This window comes from Phlebotomus papatasi, chromosome 2, assembly GCF_024763615.1.
Source record: "Phlebotomus papatasi isolate M1 chromosome 2, Ppap_2.1, whole genome shotgun sequence".
NCBI classification, from domain to species: Eukaryota; Metazoa; Arthropoda; class Insecta; order Diptera; family Psychodidae; genus Phlebotomus; species Phlebotomus papatasi.
The window spans coordinates 70,991,541-71,013,117 of NC_077223.1; the positions used below are offsets into that span (position 1 = coordinate 70,991,541).

The following is a 21,577-nucleotide window of genomic DNA, read 5'->3' on the forward strand; positions in this document are numbered from 1 at the left end:
TTGAGAAAGTAGAAAAGATTCTGCTGTATTATTGTCCAATAGAAGCTCTGATATTCAATGATTATTGCATATCGATGTTTTAAAATCCGCTCAATTCGTCGAATGTCCTCCAGGACCTCTCCGAACTCAGCATAAAAAGCCGTTTCTGAATCCAGATATGCTCGATAGGGACCACATGAGACCAGGTAAGAGAACTTGTTTAGATTCACACCCAGAGTCATCCTGGACAGATTCTGACTTAGCCAAATAACTCTGTCGAGATCATCAGAGTCCCAGGAATTTAGAGATATTTTATTGGCCACAATTGCGGCGCTGTAGCCAACGAAGAGTCCTCGATTTCCAGGTATGTTTGATTTTGAGGGAGGTTTTAGGCTCTGAGTTCCTCTGAGGATGGCCATATTATCATTAACAATGACATACCCTCTCCCTGGAAGCTTTCCATGATCGCCATCTTCGTGAATTGTTTGCTCAAGTCGAGTTACAGATACTTCTGAAATTCTATAGGAAGTGCCTGATTTGAAGAGGATACGCAAAGCTGTAGCTAAATCCTTCAAACGCCCCACCAGGAGGAGGGTATTTTTATTGGGCATGAAAGTGAAATAGCCATAGGGATGATTTGGATCATCTTTGGTCCAAATAATTACACATTCCTCTTCAATAATGCATAGGAGACACTTCCTTCCCCTGAAGCTCTTCTTGAGATCGCTAAAACACGCATCTATTTCTTCATTTAGAATTCCCGAACAGATTTCCGTGACTTGGACATCAAAAGTATAGTTATCGAGCTGGAGTGTCCTTGTCACTTCTGAGAGATCTCCTTTGGAATCAATATCAACAACTAATTTGCCTTCTGATACTAAAAGAAGCATTTCATTGAGAAAATTTTCTGACCAAGAACCTTCTGGCAACAAATAGGAATAGCAGAATCCAACAATGGAAGCACAGAGACTTTCTTCAGCCGAGAAATCATAGTGAATGTTGCTGGAAATTTTACCAATAGGATATTTGAAGTAATTCTTGGGCAGATACTTGTACCTCCTTTTCTTCTGAGATCTCCTTGGCTGAAACGCAATTTATTAGACCGATTCTAATAGCCAAATTCTACATTGTACCTTTCGTTGCGCCCTGACCACATTCATATCTTCCAGGAGATAACTTTCTCGAAAAAAAAGACAATAAAATTCTGAGACAAATAGATTTTAATGCAAAATTTGTAAGAGCTCCCTTGCCCTCAAATAGCGACTCCCTTTTAGTAGTGCAGTCTTCTGGGAGTCCTCCTCGATAGCCTGATCAACTTCCTGAATAACCTTTTCGGCTGTATCGATTAGAAACTTCCGACTGGCGCCTTTGCTCTTTTCCAGGTACTCCAAAACAATTGGCCACATTTCCTCATCGAATTTATCCTCATTGAGGGCATTATTCTGTATGAAGATCTGCTTCAATTTTTCAAATTTCCATCGATTCTTCTCATTCTTCCACTTCTTCAGGTAGGTAACAGCTGATTCCTTCTCAAGATTCTTCAGCTTTTCCTTAGACTGCTCTACATTTTTCTGTGTTAATTTTCTCTTTTTACCTCGCACAGTCTCGACATTGAGTTGATTCTCTGGCTTCTTGCTCTCTTGGATTTCCTCCTCTGTAGGCTCTCGAGTCTCGGAAGCGCCCTCCTCATCGGACTGTGGTTCATCCGGGAGATTTTTTTCTATTTCCTCCTTTTTCCCTGGAATTTCCACTGAATTTTGAATCTCACCAGTTAAAGACTATTTCCAGGACTCACCTCTATCCTTTTCGGCTTTTCTTTTTCTCGGTTTTTCACTATTTATCAGAGATTTTTCCTTTTTCTCAGACATGTTTGCGTGGTGTCAAAACAATAACAAACTAACCTAACCTTACTTTTTCATAATTTGCTTTATTCACACTCATCAAAAGCTCTTTACAAGATTTCTACATTCTATCTAGGATTGGGATCTTCTAGGAGGACTTCTTGACAAAATCTCCAACCCATTTGCGAAGCTTGTCAGTGTCCTGAAGGCCAATAATGCGGTTTTCTTCCTTGCCCTTGTTGAAGGCCACTAGAACCGGAACGGAAGATACTTCGTGATCCAGGGCTAAATCACTATGCTCATCCACGTCCACCTACAAAGATACATAAGATAATCCAGCTAGAATCAGATGAAATGGTCAGAGAAATTAAATCACCTTCACAAGTGAGATTTTTCCTTCATTCTCCTGAATGATCGATTCGATCCGGGGAGTGAGCATTTTGCAAGGTCCGCACCAGCTGCAAAGAATTATAATTGGAATTTTGAAGATATTCAGGCTCTCCTGAAGCAAATTCTGTAAAACAAGTAGTCTTACGTTGCAAAAAAGTCCACAATAACTGGAGTTTTGCTGTTGCTGACTTTCTCAGTGAATTCCTCAATAGTCTGGATCTTGTAGATGTTACTCAGTCTTGAGGTGGATGTATGCAGCAGCCTACGACCCTGCCCCACAATTCTGGTCACTTGAGCACCCCGTGAAACCGCCGAGAACATTATTACGCAAAAATCTCCCTTTGTTATCACCAAAATGTTCAGAGAAGAAGAAAAAAATATTCTCCCGGCCGATCACAAATTCCAATACAAGGCTATATGGTACGTAAGGACATATTTTTGCCAAACAAGTACCAGGTACAGTTGTTAACCCTTTTAGTACTGTGTCAGTGACTCAGTGCGCGACATGGAGTCTATTTTTGTGTTGCGAAATTATTGTTTTCTCTGACAATTTGGGTGAATTTCTTGATTTTCCCTGGTAAATAATGTGAAAAGGGATCAAGAGTGTAGTGTAGTGAGTTTGTGTGATCACAATAGAGTGAGGAAATCACAAGGTAGGTGGAAAATTTAATTTTTTTGGATCTTGTTTTGGCTTCGTCTGCGAGACACTTTCTAAAACTGAGGTTATGTTGCGTCGATGGAGTCGCATTTGGTAACAAATTTGCTGGAAAATCAATGAAAAGTCGCAAAAAATGCCACAGGGATTACAAATGGGGCCAGATGGGAGATAGGGCATTGGCATGGAAACCTTCCTGTGGCGTGCAATGGGTTTCAAGTGGGTGGAAATTGGCACGAAAATAGAGAAGTTTTCTCCCCAACTTGGGGGGAACTCCAAAAGATTCCTATCTCTCCTCTGCCCTTTGCACTTTGCACGGCTTTTCCGATTAGTGGCGAGGTCATTTGTCTCTCCTATCTATTTGCCACCTTGTCCCACATACGTCCTCTCACGTGCCCAGCCCCCGTCTTATCATCAATCACCTGGGATAGGTGCAATTGCAATTGCATTTCCCCCATCATTTGTTTGGGAAGAAATACCTCGCGTCGCACGGGGAGAATGATGTCAAGTGAATAATGAAATATTATCAGAAAGGAATACAGGTACTAACGGTAAGGCAAATAATTCAGTGAACATTTCGCATTAACTCCGTAATTGGCTTCTTTCAGCTGCCAGATGGATTATGAAAATGGTAGTCAATTGCAGAAAAATAGAAGAAAAGGTAACAGATGAGTTTAGGGATTCTCTCTACTGATTCTCTCACTAATTGCATTTACACTCCAATTGCTGGAGATTTGTTTTGGAGACTTGGTCTCTAAGAGTCATTTCTTGGAAAACATGCAAAAGAATCCCAAAATTCCACGCCACTGTGCATAGAATTTCTCTGTGGGAATTATTTTAAACAGGCGCAAGCGCTTTTACCTCCACAAAACACTTGAGAGTTGCTAGAGGAAAATTCACAGTTCATCAAAGAAAAGTTGGAATTATTTATTTATGACTCCGGCACACCTTTTAGGTCAGGAAAATTTCATGAAGTCGAAATTCGAGTGTCTTTCTTTTTCATATGTTTTGCATATGTCTTTCTCATTCTTTCGCACTCTTCTTCTTCTTCTTTTAAACATCACAACAAATTCAATTTAGCTCAATCGAATTTAGGGATCGAAAGAATGAGATAGACATAAGTAAAACGTGTGAGAAAGAAAAGGATGTGAATTTTGATTTCATGAAAATTTCCTGATCTAAAAGGTGAGCCAGAGCCATATATTCTAATTTTACCAATTTTTTCTCACTGAATATCTATTTTAATATAAAATGTCCAGTGATAAGCCCAGATAAGCTTATGGTAGCTAAGAATGCTTATAGAAGACTTCGGAGTGCTTACAACTCGGAATATAAGAAAATTCCATAGTGAGTTGAATGTTTTGGGTAATAAATCCGGCTCACCTTTTTGATCAGGAAAATTTCACAAAATCAAAATTCACATCCTTTTCATTCTTTCTATCCTACTCTTTTGTATTCTTTTTTTTCGTTTTATTCATCTTCTTCTTTTAAACATCACGCCAAATTAAATTTCGTTCAGTCTAATTTTAAATCCGAAAGAGTAGGATAAACTTATATAAATCTTTTGAGAAAGAAAGGGACCCAAATTGTGATTTCATGAAATTTTACCGATCTAAAAGGCGCGCCGGAAGCATTAAATCGAATAAGATTAGCTCAACATGATTCGATTTGGAGCTAGCCATTCCTTGATATTTAAGCTTTGCCGAACACCATTTGTCTATATTTCTGTCGTTTCGTCTACCAACGGTCCGATAGACGGCCAGAAAAACCGGTTTTTTGGCGGGTGGGGAGAAGTAGGGCAAATTTGAAATAGATTTTTTTCCTATTTTAAAATGAAACTGTGCCGTACCTTTTCATAAAGTAATTTTGCTTGACAATTACTTTGAGGAGTTAAATTCGGAGGCAGTCAAAATCCTGAACGCCAAAATCCCGAAAGGGCTAAAATCCCGAAAGCCAAAATTCTGAATGCTCTAAATTCTGAAAAGGATGAAATTATATGGAGAATAATGTGTTGAATAATTTCTCAAGACACAGAAAATTTCCCTTTGCCTTCAGCAAGCGGGGCAATCGTGGGAGTAGCTATGACACTTTTAAGATTTCGGGATTTTGTCTTTCGGGATTTTGGCCCATTCGGAATTTTGGATTTCGGGATTTTGGCGTTCGGGATTTTGGCTTTCGGGATTTTGACTTTCAGAATTTTGACTGGGATTCGTTAAATTATATCGCGGCAAGGTTAAGTAAAAATAGGAGAAAACGTCTAATTTCAAAAGTTCCCCAGTTCAAAGATGCCCCATTTCCCCTTATCATATTCGCGATCTATGAGAGTCAAAAAGCCGTGTGCATACAAATTTTGAGGCTGATTTGGCGAGGTCGCATTTCAATTCGGACCACAGAATCTGAGATTGTAATGCCTTCGGCACACCTTTCGCACTTTTCTCCTTTTAAACATCAGACCAAATTAAATTTAGTTCAGTCCAATTTTGAGACCGAAACAGTAGAACACACTTATTCAAATATTTTGGAAAAGAAAGAGAAGTGAATTTTGACTCTATGAAATTTTCCTGATCTAAAAGGTGTGCCGCAGCCATAAATAATAAACTAAGATGTCTTGTTTTGGTACATTTACTAAGATATGAGAATATCTTGTTTATTAACATTTTTGCCGAACATTAGAACACCACATTTTCGAAAACAAAGGATATCAAATCGTTTAACCGTTTTCAAGCCTGTTAAAACGGAAGTATTTGGTAAATAACTTGCTCTTCTTTAGGACTTTCTCTTCTTTTGAATCTTCTTTAGGTCATGACAAATTTAAGTCGACAGGAAAAGTAACTGTCAAGCTCATCCCTGTTAAAAGAAAATAACAAAAACAATGATAATGCATGTCTGTAAATCGCTCGCGAGAAGGATTAGTTCGACTATGGAATGTTGTGTTATATTCCGATGAATCTTGGAAAATCACACCTAATGGTCGTTCTTGAGATAAAATGTTCCTGTTAATCTCCCGAATTATGGCTAAAATTTAAAGAAAATTATTATATTTCATTTCGATGTTTTATGGATTTTTTACAGATACATAATATTATAAATCTGAGGTAATTTAGTGTACCTTGTGAAGGAAATTTAGGAAGGAAAAAAGCTGATGTACTTAGCCTTTGTATAAAACTTGTTCCACCAATGGATTTTGTGTTAACGTTTTCACTCATTTATGAAAATATTTTTAACATTTCTATCTTAGTCAAGCAATTGTAGAGATTCAATGTTCATTTATCATTAGCTTCCAACTGTTGTCCAAATCTGATGAGTGGAAAATTACAGAAAAGTGACAATATCCAAGATAATAGACTAACCAAGAACCACTGAAAAAGACACGATACAGTGTCGAAAGCTCTGGAAACTTGAGTATTTTAGTTTAGGATTAATAAACCATCTCACCGATGCTCACCGGTAGGACAATTTTGTCCTGAAATAGCAGAATGCCTCGCCTTAAGCCTTAGGTGTGCTTAGAATATTTCACTGTTTCTGTCATCTTTGGGAAAATGATTTTTATTCAGTATTTTGCATTCCATTTTTTATCTCTCTCATGGATCTACAGTAGACTCTCTCTCAATCGGGCATATGGGGCAAAATGTCATTCAAATTGTCGAGAGATTTGGGCGTCAAAGTCAAAGTCGAAATTACAGCGAATTTGAGCAAATTTGTTTCAAAATCAAGCTTGAAAATTGCAAACAAAATTATTCGCCCTATTGAAAAAAAAACCGATTGACCGAGAGTCTATTGTATTAACAAAAAGATTAAAAGTATCGACTTTTGATTTGATAGACTTCCATAAGCATAAGTTGACTCCGGTCCGAGAAAATATTTTTACACTTTTTCTTTATTGGTTTTTTTCGGATAATGACGTACGGGAAGGTTTTAAAGTTTTCGATACAGCATGTTTCATACCACTTGATTTTTTCCATCTACGTTGATGAATTTTGCCCATTGACCTTTTCAGGAAATGTGGGATATATGATAAGAAATATGGCTAATTTATCATTTAATACTTATGCCCTAGACACACTTACGACTCAAGCCAAGAGATGACAGAGTGGAAATTGATAGAAATGTAGTTTGACTATTATTTCTAATATAATTACGCTAAGCCGTCTCTCGGCTAATCCTCAGGTCTGTCGAGGCCCTTAGAGTAAGTCTTAACTTTAAAATGTCATATTTTTAATACAAATTGATTTTTTTACTTCTTTTTAAAGAGTATTGCTTGGAACCTTTTTAAATGGTTTATCAAATTTGTGTTCTCTAAAATTATTTTTAATATAAATTTGAAAATGAATAAAATTATAGATATAGCTTTGGGTACTATTTCGGCCACCTTGATTCTTATAGTTTCTTGTCCTTCTGGAATTCTTCCAAAGTATTTTTCACATCATCTCATTCGTCGAAGAGATATTTTTTTTTGTTGTTATGTTTTGCATTGTATAATCTCTAGAAAAGTATACAAACAAAAACTAAAAATTCATGGAAATTTGAGACACAAAAGAAGTGGCTGAAATTGCAAACTGGCCGAAATTTGGTACACTTACCCTATTAGCTCATTGAAGACTTTGCTTTATCCTGATATCACACTCGCACTTTAAAATTTTAATCTGTTTCTCATTAAGTATTATCGTTAATTAGCATTCTAAAGTGTAATTTGTATAATTTGATTAGAATTTGATGTTTTCATTATTAAAAAGGTAGATTTGACCCGAAAAATAGGCTATAGTGGCTAAAAGCATTAATACGTTTTTATATTAAAAAATCAGTGTGAATCACATTATTTTTTCGTATAATTGCTAATAAGTCTAATTTCACTTTTTGCGGGTCAGGTCTACCATTTTATCAATAGATTGATCAAATTCTAATAAGTGATTCAAAATCACAAATTACACTTTAAAACGTTCATTAGCGCCAATTAATATGAATCGCATTAAAATTTTAGTGTAGAACACAGGTTAATAACATCTATTTGAGGTCTTGTGTTAAGCATTTCTAATTTAAATCTCTGTTCGAAATCTTCAGTTCTCGACTGTAGCACGTTACGTGGTCGGTTTCCATCTGAAACATTTTCCACACAGTCATTTAGTATAGAGCCTTGTGTGATCCACATTGGCAAGAAAATTCCGTCTCTCAGCTAAAGGAAATTAGTTTAGGGGGAAGAAAGGAAAAAAAAGAAGAATAGTGAGTGATTTGTGTGGTGTTTTGTGATAATTAAATTAAAAGAGAGAAAGAGGCAAGAAAATCAGTGATCGATTGTCAATGGTGTTAGCTTATGTATAAGAGTATTTTGAATTAACTATATAGATATATATTTTTCTTGGAAATTACACTAAATTCGAAGGTTTTTTCTGCCTCTCTCACTCTCTCTGGTCTCATTTTTGGAAGTAACTTCTAAAGTGTGGTGATCATATTAAAGTGATTTTATTGCTGAACAGCGCGCGGGGGCATTTTACAGAGAATTGCATCTCATTTGAATGATGTGAGTGTGTCTCTTGATATTTGCATTATTTCATCTTATATAGTGACGTTCTCAGACTCTGACTTTCCATCCATTTTCACCTCCTACTAATTTTAAATAGATGAGTAAATATTCTGTCGAAGAGAGAAAGATGACATAGAGAGTTTTTGGGGGCATTTTCGAGTGATCTTTTCCTTCCTCAATTATCGTTCGTTCAGAAGAGACATGAATTGGCTTAGAAGAAAATTTTCATATATACAGTTTTCCATCTGTATGGCACTTTTTTTCCTTTTTCCTCTATTTCTCAAGTTTATTTTGGAGGTTACACTGCTTCATCAGAAAGATTTTAATAGAGAGAGAGAGAGGGAAAAAGTCGTATTTTTCACAAATACAAACGTATGGATAGATTTCATTTTCACGGAAAAACGAAGATGAGAAAATATTCTTCAAGTCGAGTTGATCTGTGTTCGCATTTCGAATTAAAATTATAAATAAAAATTTGTTGAAAATAGACGAGAAAACGCAGATTCTGTGCTACCCCACAGACACATTCACAGTTTATAAATATTCTTGCGTGAAAAAAAAGATGCTGTAAAAAAAAGGAAGAGAAAACATGTGAGAAAATTCAATGTGAGGAGGTGGATGAGCTTTTTGACCCGCTAATTACATATTAATTTCCTTTTGAGCCACTCTCAAAGGCGAAAAAGACCCTATTCTCGTCATCACAATCTATTAAGAAAATTTTTGTTTAGACTCAAAAGTTAAAGAGTTTGTTGGGAAAAGAGATGCGCTTGCGACAAAGAAGATTATTGGTCTGTGATTAGATGATGATGATTTTCCCAGATGCCAAAAGGATTGCAAAGAAAAGAGTCAAACACATGTTGAAGGCGGAGAAGAGAGAAAAAGATGAGGATGAAGTCGGTGAAAATCACGCCTTGGTGTTTGATTCTAAATTAAAACAACATGACTGTTGAATGTCTGTTTTCTCATTTTCCTATGGTAGATTCTTTTTATAAATTTTCGCCATTGAAAATTTTGTACTCTTGGTCAGCATCCGGATATTGCTCAAATGACTTATTTATCATCTAAATTTTTTCGACCCTCACGGAGAAGATTTTTTTTTGTTGAGATTTTTAATATCCCAACGCAGACGATAGATTAACATTCCCGGAGGATTTTTCGTGATAGTCGTGTTAGAAAATCGGATTAGGCATACAAAAAGAGAGAAAAAAATCTAACAATAGTTTTTTTCGGATCAGAGTTGTTTCGTTGATAAGTTAAATGTTATTAATAGTTTTAGGACAATTCTAAAAATAATTGTTTATTTATTTTAACAGTGCAAGAAATTGATTTGTCGCCAAAGAGTCTAAAAAGATTAATAACAGCCAATGAATAGGTTCCGTCCGTGTAAATTGATTTTCATGCCAGATTAATGTAACGTTTAGTGACGCCATCAATTTCTTTTCAGTTCCTTATTTTGTTTGATTCAAATTATGCAGGTATCACATTGATAAATGTAAAGATATATGTATTCGAAATTATTTGGCATTAAGTGTTTTATTGTTTTCATTATCATCAGTTTGCATATTGAGCACTTGTACTAAAAATCTACCGTGATCACCTTGATATTTTACTACAATTTTCAAAAATTTAGTACACATGAAAAGTTTCATAATTATAATGAGAACATTGTGTTTATTGTTTCTAGTTCATAGTTTGATTCTTAAACTATCATTATTTCACGTAAAAACCTTAGAAATTAGTCACAAGTTAGTTTAGTACATATCTGTGCTAAATAAAATAAAATTTGTCGTAGGAAGAAATCGCAGACCTTGGAATAGCAAATGATAATAAAGTAAAGATTTAATGAAAAGTATAGGGAGATGACCAGATCTGGATCTCACTCCCTCTCACAAGAAGTTCCGAAAACATGTTTACAAACAAAAGTTATTGTGCACTAGGCAATAGTTTTGCATTACGGTTATTGGTACGTAGCTGAACAAACCAGAGTAGTTTCGTAAAAAAATCCCTCTACATTTTCATTTTCCTCTAGAGGAAAATCTAAGGATTCCCAGGTATTTTCTGAAATAGAATTGTGAACCTAATCTTTCCGTACAGAAGTAGATCTTGAAAAATTCTAAAATCTATTTGAAGATCCAAAAAAGAGACTTTCTTACTTCTTAATACTTTCGCAAGGTGGCGGAAATTGCATCCTGTTAGAATTTCGAAGTGCTCAAGTGTCAAAATGTGACAGTCTTCACATTTTGTGGGGAAAAAAACAGAACAACGACGTTTACTGTTCTTGCCCCAGTATTTAATCACTCCATAATCACTGAGTAATTCTTTTGCCAGCTTTTTAGTGTGATATTTGATAAATTTTCCCCATCTTGTTCGCAAATTTAGTATGAAAATTCGAAATTGAATTTGAATTCTTCGAACTTCAACGACTTATTGTGCAAATAGAGTTCCATTTACCTTTTATCCAAGACACTATTGGAGAATCAAAAATCTACTTCTGTTTGGGCTCAATAAGTAAGAGATTTTTTGTGAATTGTATTCTCGGTCTTTTATGGATAATTTTGAGTCAAGAAACACGATATAGACCTTTTTAAAAACTTCTCTATTTCCTCCTGCTACAGTAGCAGGAGGAAATAGAGAAGTTTTTCAAAAGGTCTATACCGTGTTCCTTAACTCAAGATTTTTTGTGCTTCTGCGGAATTTAGTAAAATCTTAAATATAGAACATCATTTCCCGTACGAAGTTACACAAGCTCCTCCTACATTTTCTATTTTTCTGTTTGGGCTCAATAAGTAAGAGATTTTTTGTGAATTGTATTCTCGGTCTTTTATGGATAATTTTGAGTCAAGAAACACGATATAGACCTTTTTAAAAACTTCTCTATTTCCTCCTGCTACAGTAGCAGGAGGAAATAGAGAAGTTTTTCAAAAGGTCTATACCGTGTTCCTTAACTCAAGATTTTTTGTGCTTCTGCGGAATTTAGTAAAATCTTAAATATAGAACATCATTTCCCGTACGAAGTTACACAAGCTCCTCCTACATTTTCTATTGAATTTCTATCACTATTAGGATTTAGAACAGCCATGTGCTAAAATTTAGATCCTCCCAAACATTTTTTTAGCACATGTCTAGCTCTATTAGGTCGGCGAATGTAAACATTTACAAATATATATACGCTGTGATACTTTTACTTGCAAATATTTGGAGATTGTGATTCAAGCATATAATGGAATCTAGAATAAATTTGTGTAAGCTGAGAGTCAGCTCTGATAATGGATTATGTGTATTTCCGTAGGAGAATTTCAAAAGTATGTAATAGATTCACTTTGGAGAATAAAAGCTTTTTCTCACTCTACACACCCTCCTTGTCTTCCATATAGACACTTTTTACCATGTTTTAAATGATGGTGTCATAATTTTTTGGCTAGCAAACCGCCAGACATGAAATGAATATTTTTCCAGGAGGAAACTACTCCTATCACGCGATTTTGGTTGCCAAGGAGAGACTCCTAAAAAAAACGCGATATATCCCACAATTTACTGGTGTAATGGTTGTTTTCTATTTTCGCGAGAAAAAGACTGTTTCGACATTTTGTCTAAATATTCTCAAAGGCCCGAGCAACGTATTTTAAATGTTTACTTGTACATAAATTGCCTTATATGCACATGGCACGAAAATACCCATTTTTGCTACTATTGTTGAATTTTTATTAAGTCACTTAAGAGTTAGTTTGTTGATACCTTGTTTCCGCCATCGGGTACTAAAGTCATCGTAAAAATGTTGATCATGTTCCCTCACTGGGACAATGAGGAATTTTTTCTTTCAATTTTTTTTTCTAGAATAAATTATTTTTATGTCAAATAAACAAGCAAAAGAGTTTGGGTTTTTTTTTTGTGAACGAGCTCATTGAGCTTTTGGTGTTCTTTTAAATGAAACCGTTGTATGCGATTTGTTTCCGCGACTCCCCCACAAGAAGACACCAAAATGGAGCTGAATATTTGTCATGAAATGTTTATTCAAATTAATCATTTGCTGTTACCCTGGCAAATTTAATGGCAAAACATAAAGTATTCGCAAAATGTAATATACTTCCATATATACTCCGTGTTTGAACTTATTCTTCTATTTTAAATTGTAAATACTTAATTTGACTTATGACACTTTCTTATCAATTTGCGTGGAAAAAAAGGGAAAAAAAAGTAAATCATGAAGTATTGGGTGTCTTTGGAATATTTTTCGTCGATGAATTGGCAGTTGAGAAGTGTGTATGAAGAGGGAAGGATTGTGTGAAGTATATCTATATTGAAGAAATCTGCCTAAGAAATTACCAAAGAAATTTTTGCTATTGAATCTATATACAAGAGAAGACAATTCATAAAAGTGTCGTTTGGGGGTATATTGAAGGAGAATCAACATAACAACGTGTATTGTTTGTTAATTTACAAACCAAATCACAATGTGACATACATCTTGATTTATCTGTTAGTCTTGTCTTTTTTTACCCCGTTTTTCGTATTAAAATAAGAAATTACCATTGTGGCAGCAAGTTATAAATATGTTGGTCGTGTAGAATTTATGTGGAGGGAAAAAAAGGTAGAGAGCAGCAACATCATGCAAGTATTTTTTATGAAGTAAATAGCAAAAGGGCAGGGTTGGCGTGTCATTTTGCACAGTGTTTAGTTTTTGGAAATTTTAAAATATGAGTACCTAAGATTATAAATTGATAAATCCAGCTGTTTTTCTAATGTCTGGAATACTTTTTATTTGATTAAAATTATGTTTGCACCTATAGGGGGAAGTGGGGCTACTTTGAGCTATGGGGCTACATTGTTATACGATTTTTTCGCATAGTTCCAAAAGAAACTGGATTTTTACATACTGTAATTTGGATAGACAAAACAATTGTGGATCTAAAATACATAATTGTAAGGACCAGCTTCATTTTGAAATAGGTGAAAAAATCATAGCCTCCCAGCTCAAAGTAGCCCCACCTCCCCCTAATTCTTATTGAAAATGTATGATGTGAAATCTAGCAACGAAACTGTGAATTAAGTGTGACGATTTCCACATGGCAACCCTAATTTTATTAGTTCTTATCAATTTTTTGTTATTTTCTCAAAACTAAAATGACAAAAAGACTTGTTTCCTAAAATGTTTCATTGTGTCGAGTGTCGTTCGTTTGTCAAAAAGTGATTTTTTTGTATTAGATCATTACATTTTCATGATAGAATAACTTTGTTTATGTTTAATTGTGTAGGGGAGACCGGAATACTTTTAATCAGCAAAACTTTTTTTCGCGCATAATTTGTGAAAAATTGATAAGATTTGTACAATATTTTTATGCTGCATAAGTAGCATTAGGATATTGGCTGTAGTATAAAACCGTATAGTTCAAAGCTCTAAAATCCTTGACTTTTTCTAGAGAAGATAATGAAAAAAGTATGACATATTGGCTAAAAGTACCCCGGCCAGGGTAGATTGAGCCATTTTTGGGGTACTAATTGTCACCAGTTTTCCAGACGAAATTTTAAACTGGAGATACCAAATAATATTTCACTTGATACACTGAAGCCTACTGATGTTAAATATGTCATTAAAACTTAAAAGAAAAGTCTTTAAACGATCTTTTTGTGACATTTTTTAATTGCGGCAAAATTGATGTAGGCATCTTGAAAAAAAAAAAAAACTATTTCACAAATCATACATCCAAATAATAATATTGCTAGGAATATCAATAGTACTTTTTCATCTAACAATTATCCATATATTAGTGAAAAACAATTGGTAATTTTAGCCTGCCACGGAAGGCTGGCTACATCTGCCCCGAGGGCTGATTCAGTGTTTATCATTTTATATAAAAAAAAGGATATAATTATTGCCCAAATGAAAAATATCTCTTAATTAACTTTATTAAACCAGAAACTAGGTAAAACTATGACATCTTGACAAGAAACTCAAAAAACCCAATTGCTGGGCAAAAAACTGTAACATCAAAATTATAATTTTATATACCCACATTATAAAAATGTTTCTAAATTGTACGGTGACAGAATCAGACTTACAAATATTTAAAGGAATATATGGATGTGTTAAAAAATACTTTGCTCAATGTGTATTTTAAGGAAAACGAGAAAAATTTACTGGCTAATTCTACCTTTGGCTAATTGTACCCCGGTCTCCCCTATAAGAATTTAATAAGTAGCATAAATTTTGCTAAATTGTTCGTAAATGTTTGTGAATTTCCCACTGAGGACTTACGAAATGCTCGTAAATATCATAACCCACAAAAAAGTTTGTACTGTTTTACAAACATCGTTGGTAACATGATCACTTGACGAACATTTTTTGTTCTTTACAAACATTTCTTTGTACATTTTTGTTTATTTGGCGAAATTACGAACTAATGACAAAGTTTTATAAACATTTTTTGTGTGTTTACGAACATTTACGAACAAATGTTTGTAAATGAACAAACATTTGAACAAACAAAAGGATTAGGGTTGCCTGATGAAAATTCAAATGCACTATTTTATGTATCTCAAACTAAATTTAATGCGTATTCATAGGTATTCTATTTTTTTAAGCTAGTCTATTCTATAAAAAAGAACTTAAATAATAATGGCGTTTACTACAACTTTGGTTCTGAGTTTTCTAATTCAAAAGATTTCAGTGTTATTCGTTAGTACAGCCCTGCTGTAAAGTGAAAAGATAGGCGAAGTTTATTTATTTGCTGTACACTGAAGAATTTCACATTGAACTGAATATTATTAGATGACTATGTAATATATTGCAAAGTATTTTAATTCTACCCAAAATGGGGAGTTTATGGACTGAGAAGAAAAGGTACACAGAGGTTTTCTTCTGACTAAAAAAATTTCTCACACTGATTAAACATTTAAATGCTGAAGTATGACCAAAAATATTACAGAGCCATTATTTCAATTACAATTCAAAATAACTTTTTTGGGTGGATGGGAATGTGAAGTAATTTTTTTCCACAATTACAATTGGAAATAATTCTTTCGATAAAAGCGAGTGTGTTCTCTGCTTTCGTGGGGTATTTTTAAAAATTTCACACACATAAATAAGTGTTTTGTGTAAGATGGTGAAAAAAAGAAAACATTCTTGGGAGATTGAAGAAAAAAAAAAATAAGAAAGGAGTGTGTGCGATGAAAATGAGTTTAGGGCAGGAGAAGAGGTAAAAGAGGTTGTCGCATTTTTTAATTATTATTCCATTGCATGAAGCAATTCTCTATGTTATATGCAGGTGTATACATCATAAGATAAACTCTATATATATATAACTAGAGAGCCAAACCATATACTTACAACTATTTGTATAATCTTACGACAAAATGTGTACCTTGCACAATCTCTGCCATATAATGGTGAGGATTGGAACAGGTAAAATTGAGCAAAGGCTTGGCACTTTTATGACGGAAACTCTTGTTGGAGCGCTTGTGCGCCAAAACGATATGTTGGTGATCCGTTGATCTCTGAGTCTTGTGGGCTCCCTATATTTTTGAAAGTGCACAAATCCCAACAGCACTTTGTTTAATGTGGGAGGTGGGATTTTCATGTGAGAGAACTCTACTGTATTCCCATTTTTCATTCAACAACATCGAAACTCCGTTTTTCCATCCGCCCTCCATACCTCTCTTCAAACTTGTGAAAAAAACATGAGATATGACAACGTAAAATGAACTCGAAGCAATTTAAGACTCTGTATAGCAACTTCTCAACTCACTATAATAAGATTCTGTTTGTGTCTTTCTTTCACTGTGATGAAAATATGTTTTTCAATTATAATGTAACGCATGTTTCAAGTGTGCTGACAAAAAAAACAACAACCACTCGACAAAGTCAAAGAGGTAAAGAATGAAAATATTCTAAAGAAAGTCATTCTATTGGTCTTGTCCACATATTAAAAAGATGATTGTCTAAGCGATTGTGTAAGGTTCTTTAAAAGAAAATTGTAAATTTTAACATTTAGAAGGTAATCGAGGGTAAAATTGAGCACTTGTGCTAAATCAAAATAAATAATTGACAGTAATTACTTTACAAATTATAATCTTTTAATATTTATTGTCACGTTTATTGTGTTAAGAAAAAAATTAATGCTATAGGGGAGAGCCTGAATGTTTGAGATGCGCGGGTACTTTGAAACACAGTGGATTATTCTTTGATTATATAACAAACATAACAAAAACACTAATCTAGTTATTTGAAGAAAGTCTATACTAATCTGTGTACTAAGCGCTGTACAAAATTTCAAGATAATTTTCCGAGTTTTGGAAATATTGCCTTAAAGTCAAAACATAAAAAAATTGTCCCAAACATGCCGGCTCTCCCTTCTTATAAGAATTGCGCAGTAAGCATGGGAGAACTGGTTAAAACTAATTCTCTAGACAGACTTACGACTTAAGCCGAGAGGTGGCTTAGTGGAAAATGATGGAAAATTAGTAGTATAACTGAACTAAACCATCTTTCGGCTAATCCTCAGGTCTGTCCAGGGCCTAAGATTTTGAATATCTAATATTCAGGATTGAGTACTAGTTCTAATTGAAATTTAGTAGTTCTTACGGTTCTTACACTGAGAAGAAAATGGGAGCGTGATTAATTTTTTTTCCTCATAATTTTAACACTTTTTAGGTGTAAAAATATATCAACATTTTTTAATGTTAATTTTACACCTTTTTTAGGGGTAAAATTAACATGAAAAAGGGTAACTTTAACCCATAGGGGGAACTGGGGCAGTAGTAAACTGGGGTAGTTGTAAACACTGTGATTTTTTTCATTAATTTTAAGACTCCAGAGGATAAAACCCATAAGCATTCATAGATACCATGGAGATATATGTCTACAGATGAATTGGTCAATAAAATCTTAATACTTTAAAAATAAAAATCATTTTTCCCGAAAATGTTGATATTTCAATTATTTTGGTCATTTGGATTTCCACCTGGAAATTAAAAACTGTGTAAAATAATCGAAATGTAGCAATACCAGTTCTTTCCTACATCTTTTAGGATTATATTAATGCATTTACTAGACAAATTGAGATTCTCATTATTTCAGAAGAATTAATAATTGGTCAGAAAACAGCATTTGGGGTAGATGTAAACAGGCAATTTCAATTTCACAAAATGAGTAGGTAAAAGAGCGGAAAATTGACCTTCATGCGAAATATCTATAATTCATAGATTACGAAAAAAATTGGTGGTGCTGTGTTCAATAAAAAGTCACATGATGTCAACATATGGGGAAAATTCATTGAAAAATGTCTCTGATTTGCATGCTTTTACTTTTTTTTGCTATTTTAATTATTCTTTGTTAAAAGTGTAGTGATTTTTTGAAAATATACAGTCTTTATATATCTCTTAAGTAATTAAAATAATCGAAAGTGGTACAAAGGTAATTTCAAGGGTGGAAAAAAGGGTGTTTACATCCTCCCCAGAAAGTGTTTACTTCTACCCCAGGTATTTTGTGAAAAGAGAAAAATGCACAGTGAAACAAATTTTATTTTTATGGAAAACTCAATTGTTTTCCAGCGTCCGCATTACCCTCGACGAATTGCCTATACCCAAGGGTAAAACATTAGCTAAGAAAGATTTTCCAAAAAATTACGGTGTCCTTGGAAAATCACCTCAAATTCGCATCTATCGAAAATGGTTACATGTGCCCCAGTCTCCCCTAATACACCTAAAAAGCATAATATTTACACCGATTTCGGATCAATAATGCAGGGTAAAATAAACATTTTTTTAAAAAATTAAAAAATCACTGCAATAGCTTATTGTTCAGAATTACCAAATTTCCAGGGGATTTGCCTAAGCTTCTAGTTCGGTCTGAAAACTATTTTACACTGCGAAAGATAGCTTAGAAATATATTTTTGTCAAATAAAAGGTCTCTCCCAATACAAGAAACTCAAAGTTATTTTATTGATTTATTTATTTTTTATTAAAATGAATTAATAAGAGTAGAATTGATCAGGAGAGACCGGGGAGGTCTGGAATACTTTTTCATATTTTGACTTTGAGGCATTATTCCAAATAGCCAAGAAACTGCTTTAAAATTTTATATGGCCCGTAGTATACCCACAGCTATTGACACAGCTAATGAGCTTTCTTGGTAAGGATAAATGTTTAAGTTATCATCGTTCTGTTCCTAACATCTTCGATCAGGGGCACCGTGGGATAAGAACGGGGATGTTCGGGATATGTTTCTTTTTTTTTTTGGGATAATTCGGTATTTCCAGCTATTAGGAGCTAGAGCACTGCTTTACGTAATATCTCAGGAGCAATCCCATTCATGTACAGTAGAACCCCGCTATAGGCCATCGCTCTATAGTCCACAATTTATCGACCGTTCATTTCAAAACACTGATTTTAAGTTAGGTTATGTTTTTTAGTACGCGACATGCAATGTTGTCATAATTATTTTAATATTTTTGGCAAACTTTATTGAGTAGTTGTGATAATTGTGATCCACAATGAAGAGAGCAAGGACAAGTACCACAATCGCAAAGAAAGTGGAAGCCGTCGAGCAATTTCAATACTAAAGATTGGGAGATTGATTTTTTGAATTTGTTCAACGTCTTGAAAACATAATAAGAGTTTTTTTTTGTAGAATTAGTATTAAAGAAGATTCAAAAAAGATAATTAGAGCTATTATACTTCATTTATTAAACAAAAACATCACAGGATAATTTCATTTTCATTGCTGAACACACATGCATACATGACCTCAAAATGATTTTAAATGTAACCGTCGACAACTCGTCCGGATTACTGCGATCCGGATTAGAGAGCGCGCACTGTAATTTTAAAAAATGACATGGACTTAGTGCGACCCAAGTGTCAAATCTGGAACCAAATATGGCCTATAGCGGGGCTCTACTGTATTGCTCTCTAAATCCTTTCAGTTTTTATACCAAAGACGTTTTTCCAACACCATGCACTATTCGGAAAATGATCTTCCTGATAATTTTTAATTTTGCCATCCGTTTCTGATTAGAACACTTTTCTTTTTTTTATATTCCGCCTACGATTGTATAGTGGTTTAATTCTATTTATTTTAATAATCAGTGAAAAATCACCCTGACCCACACTATCCCTGTACCAAACCTCCCCGGTTTTCCCTATATTTGATCGTACGAATGTCAAATTCTTTTTGTAAATTTTTAATTCATTTGTGTGGTACGTGATGCAGAGAGCAATAATTTTGGTAATTTCTTTGATGTAAGTTTGCCGTTCTATATTATAAACACGTATATCCTATCACGCGTGCTAAAATTGAACCCATTTTTCTACATTTCATATCTCTTATAAGATCTTTTCAACATATCATTCGAGTTTGAATGGAATGGTGTCATGGATGTAAAACCCTTTTCAACTACTTTGCTAATTCTTTTTCCTATTCCCCGGCTGAAATTGATGATGATTTTGAGGATATCTGCTGCATTATCCAGCAAATTAAATAATCATTTAATTACTATATATCCCATCAATCTTCTTCCACACTTCATCTATAAGAAAATTGCTTCTTGTGAATTCCATCTCCTCGTGAGTCACCCAATGAGGAGTCTTCTCAATCAAAAGCATGAGCAAGGTGTTTCACGATGGATGGTAAGGTAAAATAAAAGAAAAAAAAACATCCAGTGAACACCTGAAGAAAGAGATGGTTAAAAGACGAAGCATAAAAGAGTAAAAGAGATATTTTATGTATTGGACTTCATCATACACACATTCACTCGGCCCCAAGGTACACGAGAATTCAAACATATTTGCTCATTCTGTGTCCAACAGTCGAGTGAAACAGTTGGTGGTGTCTTTTGGAGTTGGGAGAGAAAGATATTTTTAACATTTTTTGAACTTGAGGAGATTTACAAAAGTTTTGAATCTTAAAGATTCTGGTGGATTTGTTTCTTTTTTTTCCTCAGCGAGAGGAATAATTCTGAAGAGACGTTGTTGAGTTGTTTTTTTTTTTTTGAAAGGAGGAGAGTTTCGTGACTTGGTTGAGATTGTACATTAAGAAAAAGAAAATGAAAAACTTTGTGCGTGTTTGGAGCAAGAGTATGTAAAATTTGAGCTCCAATTTGACTATCTTGAAGGATTATAAGGTGTGATTTGGAGTTGCTGAGAAATGTATCTCGTTCAGGTGAGATCAAACAATATGTCCATCGAATTGATTGTTTCAAGGTTTCTCGAAGTGTTTATACTGTATAATTGCTATATGGATTTCCTTGGCTCATTCTTCAATATTACCATGTACTCCAAACTGTTATGCATAAACACACAAATATGGGCAAAAATGTAGTTCATATTCTCACGACTTTTCTCTGTACTTATGTGTGTTCGCCTAGGAAAATATAGATTTATTTAGGTGTTCCTCTCTTGGTGAATGTTATATAGTTTTGTGTAGTTGATAGATTTCAGAAAATTGAAATTCTACGGATGTCATTTCACTTGGTGGCTATTTTTAAGGGATATAAACATACAAGAAGAGAGTGAAATTGAAAGTTTCGTGGCATTGACAAATCGACATTCTTAAGAAATACATCAATTTTCTCTCGTGTTCTTTCAATGTTGTTGCTGAAAATGTGACTGGGACAGATGCATTTCAGATGCTTCTCTTTCATCGGATAATCCCTTAGGAAGTGGGTTTTTGAGTTTTTTTTTTTGGTGGAGGCCAGAAAGCCATAAAAAGGTTCTGAGAGTTGGGAAAGATTTCTGGCGACATAAACTCCCACAAAACCTTGAATAGTGTCGTTAAACACTAATCAATAAGCGTCTGTTCTATGATTAAATTCTGTTTGGTGTTCTTGGGTGAGGTGCAAGGCGAAGGGCGACCTCGTGATAGTGTTAGAAACATAGAAAATATACCTCATCATAGTGAAACGAATTGTATTACACACAAGAACACGCTCGAAACAGTAAGGTAAAAAAAATGAGGAAGATATACAGAAGAAGCTCAGAGGAATAGGGGTATACGGGGCAGTTTCGTACACTAAGCTTATTCACTGGAATTCACTGATAGAGGAACTTATGAGTCTACTGCCTAGATATTTGTTGCAAAAATTATTGCCTAAGGTCTATTTTTGGAGAAACTAATTTAATTTTTGATTTTTACTTCGGACAAAATAACAGCAGTGTTTATATATTTGCTTGAGCTTTTTATCGCGAGGAGTTGTTTAGGA

The 21,577-nt window shown here is 34.3% G+C and overlaps 3 protein-coding genes across 3 annotated transcripts in view; 1 reads left to right on the forward strand and 2 right to left on the reverse strand.

The window, feature by feature from the left end:
• Nucleotides 1–1,181: 1,181 nt before the first annotated feature.
• Nucleotides 1,182–1,867, reverse strand: LOC129804269 (uncharacterized protein C7orf50 homolog). The gene is made up of 2 exons (XM_055851422.1): nucleotides 1,775–1,867; nucleotides 1,182–1,717 (listed from the first exon to the last, which is right to left on the reverse strand). The coding sequence occupies exons 1-2, from the start codon at nucleotides 1,845–1,847 to the stop codon at nucleotides 1,200–1,202; spliced, it is 591 nt and encodes a 196-aa protein (XP_055707397.1). The 5' UTR covers nucleotides 1,848–1,867; the 3' UTR covers nucleotides 1,182–1,199.
• LOC129804274 (thioredoxin) lies at nucleotides 1,774–2,844 on the reverse strand. The gene is made up of 3 exons (XM_055851429.1): nucleotides 2,356–2,844; nucleotides 2,197–2,278; nucleotides 1,774–2,133 (listed from the first exon to the last, which is right to left on the reverse strand). The coding sequence occupies exons 1-3, from the start codon at nucleotides 2,529–2,531 to the stop codon at nucleotides 1,969–1,971; spliced, it is 423 nt and encodes a 140-aa protein (XP_055707404.1). The 5' UTR covers nucleotides 2,532–2,844; the 3' UTR covers nucleotides 1,774–1,968.
• A 5,146-nt stretch (nucleotides 2,845–7,990) lies between these two features.
• Nucleotides 7,991–21,577, forward strand: part of LOC129801024 (uncharacterized) — a 120,486-nt gene continuing 106,899 nt past the window's right edge. The window contains exon 1 of the mRNA XM_055845780.1: nucleotides 7,991–8,380. The gene's annotated coding sequence lies outside the window, so the exon portion shown is untranslated. The remainder of the gene's footprint in view (nucleotides 8,381–21,577) is intronic.